This window comes from Pelecanus crispus, chromosome 8, assembly GCF_030463565.1.
Source record: "Pelecanus crispus isolate bPelCri1 chromosome 8, bPelCri1.pri, whole genome shotgun sequence".
In the NCBI taxonomy this organism is placed as follows: domain Eukaryota; kingdom Metazoa; phylum Chordata; class Aves; order Pelecaniformes; family Pelecanidae; genus Pelecanus; species Pelecanus crispus.
The window spans coordinates 47,014,491-47,019,448 of record NC_134650.1 but is presented as its reverse complement, the minus strand read 5'-3'; the positions used below and the strand labels follow the sequence as shown (position 1 = coordinate 47,019,448).

Sequence of the window (4,958 nt, the reverse complement as noted above, 5' to 3'; positions counted from 1 at the left end):
ATGGGGCAGATCGAGTGGGCCATGTGGGCTAACGAGCAGGCGCTGGCCGCCGGGCTCAGTGAGTGCGGGGGGGGCCGGAGCGGGGGGAGAGGGGCCGGGGGGTGCCGGGGGTGGGTGGGTGGTGGGGACCCGGGTGCTGCAGAGGCTCGGGGGGGGCTGAGCCCCGGGGGGTCCCGCAGAGGCACGGCCCCGGTGACCGGGGGGTGCTGGGGGCCTCCGGGCTGGCGCAAGCGGGAGGCGCCGGGGACGGCCGGGAAGTCCCGGCCCCGCTGGGGATGCGCCGGGGGAGAGCCTCCTCTTCCTCCTCTCCCCCTTCTTCCTCTTCTCCCCCTTCTTCCTCCTCTCCCCCCTCTCTTCCTCCTCTCCCCCCCCTTTCTCCTCTCCCCCTCCTCTCCCCCCTCTTCTTCCTCCTCTCCCCCTCCTCTCTCTCCTCTCCCTCCTTCTACCCCCTCCTCTCCCTCCTTCTCCCCCCTCCTCTCCCCCCTTCTTCCTCCTCTCCCCCCTTCTTCCTCCTCTCCCCCCTTCTTCCTCCTCTCCCCCCTTCTTCCTCCTCTCCCCCCCTTCTTCCTCCTCTCCCCCCTCTTCCTCCTCTTCCTCCTCCTCTTCCTCCTCTTCCCCCTTCTTCCCCTTTCTTCCTCCTCTCCCCCCCTTCTTCCTCCTCTCCCCCCCCTTCTTCCTCCTCTCCCCCCCCTTCTTCCTCTCCCCCCTCCCCTCCCCCTTCTTCCTCCCTCCCCCTCTCTTCCTCCTCCCCTCCCCTTCTTCCTCCTCTCCCCTCCCCTTTCTTCCTCCTCTCCCCCTCCCCTTTCTTCCTCCTCTCCCCCCCTTCTTCCTCCTCTCCCCTCCCTTCTTCCTCCTCTCCCCTCCCCTTTCTTCCTCCTCTCCCCTCCCCTTTCTTCCTCCTCTCCCCTCCCCTTTCTTCCTCCTCTCCCTTCCCCTTTCTTCCTCCTCTCCCCCCCCTTCTCTCCTCTCCCCCCCCTTCTCCTCCTCTCCCCCCCCTTCAACCTCCTCTCCCCCCCCTTCTTCCTCCTCTCCCCCCCCTTCTTCCTCCTCTCCCCTCCCCTTTCTTCCTCCTCTCCCCTCCCCTTTCTTCCTCCTCTCCCCTCCCCTTTCTTCCTCCTCTCCCCTCCCCTTTCTTCCTCCTCTCCCCTCCCCTTTCTTCCTCCTCTCCCCCCCCTTCTTCTCCTCTCCCCTCCCCTTCTTCCTCCTCTCCCCTCCCCTTTCTTCCTCCTCTCCCCTCCCCTTCTTCCTCCTCTCCCCCCCCCTTTCTTCCTCCTCTCCCCTCCCCCTTTCTTCCTCCTCTCCCTCCCCTTCTCCTCCTCTCCCTTCCCCTTTCTTCCTCCTCCCTTCCCCTTTCTTCCTCCTCTCCCTCCCCCTTTCTTCCTCCTCTCCCCCCCCTTCTTCCTCCTCTCCCCCCCCTTCTTCCTCCTCTCCCCCCCCTTCTTCCTCCTCTCCCCCCCTTCTTCCTCCTCTCCCCTCCCCTTCTTCCTCCTCTCCCCCCCTTCTCCTCTCCCCTCCCCTTCTTCCTCCTCTCCCTCCCCCCTTTCTTCCTCCTCTCCCTTCCCCTTTCTTCCTCCTCTCCCCCCCCTTTCCTCCTCCTCTCCCCCCCCTTCTTCCTCCTCTCCCCCCCTTCTCTCTCCCCCCCCCTTCTTCCTCCTCTCCCCCCCCTTCTTCCTCCTCTCCCCCCCTTCTTCCTCCTCTCCCCCCCTTCTTCTCCCTCTCCCCCCCCTTTCTTCCTCTCCCCCCCCCTTTCTTCCTCCTCTCCCCCCCCTTTCTTCCTCCTCTCCCCCTCCCCTTTCTTCCTCCTCTCCCCCCCCCTTTCTTCCTCCTCTCCCCCCCCCCTTTCTTCCTCCTCTCCCCCCCCCTTTCTTCCTCCTCTCCCCCCCCCTTCTTCCTCCTCTCCCCCCCCCTTTCTTCCTCCTCTCCCCCCCCTTTCTCCTCTCTCTCCCTCCCCTTCCCCTCTCCCTCCCTTTCTTCCTCCTCTCCCCTCCCTTCTTCCTCCTCTCCCCTCCCCTTCTTCCTCCTCTCCCCTCCCCTTTCCTCCTCTCCCTCTTCTCCTCCTCTCCCCTCCCCTTTCTTCCTCCTCTCCCCTCCCCTTCCTCTCCCTCCTCTCCCCCCCCCTTCTTCCTCCTCTCCCCTCCCCTTTCTTCCTCCTCTCCCCCCCTCTCCTCCTCCCCCCCTTTCTTCCTCCTCTCCCCCCCCCTTTCTTCCTCCTCTCCCCTCCCCTTTCTTCCTCCTCTCCCCTCCCCTTCTTCCTCCTCTCCCCTCCCCTTCTTCCTCCTCTCCCTCCCTTCTCCTCCTCTCCCTCCCTTCTCTCCCTCCCCTTCTTCCTCCTCTCCCCTCCCCTTTCTTCCTCCTCTCCCCCCCCTTTCTTCCTCCTCTCCCCCCCCCCTTTCTTCCTCCTCTCCCCCCCCTTCTTCCTCCTCCCCTCCCCTTTCTTCCTCCTCTCCCTCCCCTTCTTCCTCCTCTCCCCTCCCCTTCTTCCTCCTCTCCCCTCCCCTTCTTCCTCCTCTCCCCTCCCCTTCTTCCTCCTCCTCCCCTCCCCTTTCTTCCTCCTCTCCCCTCCCCTTTCTTCCTCCTCTCCCCTCCCCTTTCTTCCTCCTCTCCCTCCCCTTTCTTCCTCCTCTCCCTCCCCTTCTCCTCCTCTCCCTCCCCTTCTCCCTCTCTCCCTTCCCTTCTCCTCCTCTCCCCCCCTTTCTTCCTCCTCCCCTCCCCTTCTTCCCCTCTCCTCCCCTTTCTTCCTCCTCTCCCTCCCCTTTCTTCCTCCTCTCCCCTCCCCTTCTTCCTCCTCTCCCCTCCCCTTTCTTCCTCCTCTCCCTTCCCCTTCTCCCTCTCCTTCCCCTTCTCCTCTCCCCCCCTTCCTCCTCTCCCCCCCTTCTTCCTCCTCCCCCCCCTTCTTCCTCCTCTCCCCCCCTTCTTCCTCCTCTCCCCCTCTCTTCCTCCTCTCCCCTCCCCTTTCTTCCTCCTCTCCCCTCCCCTTTCTTCCTCCTCTCCCTTCCCCTTTCTTCCTCCTCTCCCCTCCCCTTTCCTCCTCCCTCCCTTCCTCTCCCTCCCCTTCTCCTCTCCCTCCCCTTCTCCTCTCTCCCCCCCTTCTTCCTCCTCTCCCCCCCTTCTTCCTCCTCTCCCCCCCTTCTTCCTCCTCTCCCCCTCTTCTTCCTCCTCTCCCCTCCCCTTTCTTCCTCCTCTCCCCCTCCCCTTTCTTCCTCCTCTCCCCCCCCCTTTCTTCCTCCTCTCCCCCCCCCTTTCTTCCTCCTCTCCCCCCCCCTTTCTTCCTCCTCTCCCCCCCCTTTCTTCCTCCTCTCCCCCCCCTTTCTTCCTCCTCTCCCCTCCCCTTTCTTCCTCCTCTCCCCTCCCCTTTCTTCCTCCTCTCCCCTCCCCTTTCTTCCTCCTCTCCCCTCCCCTTTCTTCCTCCTCTCCCTTCCCCTTTCTTCCTCCTCTCCCCTCCCCTTTCTTCCTCCTCTCCCCTCCCCTTTCTTCCTCCTCTCCCCTCCCCTTTCTTCCTCCTCTCCCCTCCCCTTTCTTCCTCCTCTCCCCTCCTTCTTCCTCCTCTCCCTTCCCCTTTCTTCCTCCTCTCCCCTCCCCTTTCTTCCTCCTCTCCCCTCCCCTTTCTTCCTCCTCTCCCCTCCCCTTTCTTCCTCCTCTCCCCCCTCTTCTTCCTCCTCTCCCCCCCCCTTTCTTCCTCCTCTCCCCCCCCCTTTCTTCCTCCTCTCCCCTCCCCTTTCTTCCTCCTCTCCCCTCCCCTTTCTTCCTCCTCTCCCCCCCCCTTTCTTCCTCCTCTCCCCCCCCCTTTCTTCCTCCTCTCCCCCCCCCTTTCTTCCTCCTCTCCCCCCCCTTTCTTCCTCCTCTCCCTTCCCCTTTCTTCCTCCTCTCCCCTCCCCTTTCTTCCTCCTCTCCCCTCCCCTTCTTCCTCCTCTCCCCTCCCCTTCTTCCTCCTCTCCCCTCCCCTTCTTCCTCCTCTCCCCTCCCCTTTCTTCCTCCTCTCCCCTCCCCTTTCTTCCTCCTCTCCCCTCCCCTTTCTTCCTCCTCTCCCCTCCCCTTTCTTCCTCCTCTCCCCTCCCCTTTCTTCCTCCTCTCCCCTCCTTCTTCCTCCTCTCCCCTCCCCTTTCTTCCTCCTCTCCCCTCCCCTTTCTTCCTCCTCTCCCCTCCCCTTTCTTCCTCCTCTCCCCTCCTTCTTCCTCCTCTCCCCTCCCCTTTCTTCCTCCTCTCCCCTCCCCTTTCTTCCTCCTCTCCCCTCCCCTTCTTCCTCCTCTCCCCCCCCCTTTCTTCCTCCTCTCCCCCCCCCTTTCTTCCTCCTCTCCCCCCCCCTTTCTTCCTCCTCTCCCCTCCCCTTTCTTCCTCCTCTCCCCCCCCCTTTCTTCCTCCTCTCCCCTCCCCTTTCTTCCTCCTCTCCCCCCCCCTTTCTTCCTCCTCTCCCCCCCCCCTTTCTTCCTCCTCTCCCCCCCCCTTTCTTCCTCCTCTCCCCCCCCCTTTCTTCCTCCTCTCCCCCCCCCTTTCTTCCTCCTCTCCCCCCTTCTCCCCTCATCCCCCTCTCCCCAGGTTTCCCACCCACGCAGGGCAGCCAGAGGGGAGCGGAGCTCCTGGGTGGAGGGGGCACTTGGCCATGGGGCCACAAACCTCCCCCCAGAGCCCCCCCAGCCTGGACACCCCCCCCCAAGTTCCCTTTCCTGGACCCAGGGGGTCCCGCACACGCAGCATCTCCCCGGCGCCCCCCATCTCGGGGTCCCTGGGGCCGAAATCTGGGGTTGGGGCGTTTGTAGCCCAGGGTTGGGGGTCTGTATCCCGGGTTGGGGGTTTGTGGCCCAGGGTTTGGGGGTTTGTATCCTGGGTTGGAGGTCTGTAGCCCAGGGTTTGGGGGTTTGTGGCCCAGGTTTGGGGGTTTGTAGCCCAGGTTTGGGGGTCTGTATCCCGGGTTTGGGGTCTGTGGCCTGGGTTGGGGGTTTGTGGCCCAGGTTTGGGGGTTT

At 64.4% G+C, this 4,958-nt stretch overlaps 1 protein-coding gene across 1 annotated transcript in view; it reads left to right on the top strand.

Moving 5' to 3' along the window:
• CYBA (cytochrome b-245 alpha chain) overlaps positions 1-4,958 on the top strand; it is a 9,344-nt gene continuing 4,386 nt past the window's right edge. The window contains exon 1 of the mRNA XM_075715545.1: positions 1-58. Coding sequence (XP_075571660.1) covers positions 1-58 — 58 coding nt within the window. The remainder of the gene's footprint in view (positions 59-4,958) is intronic.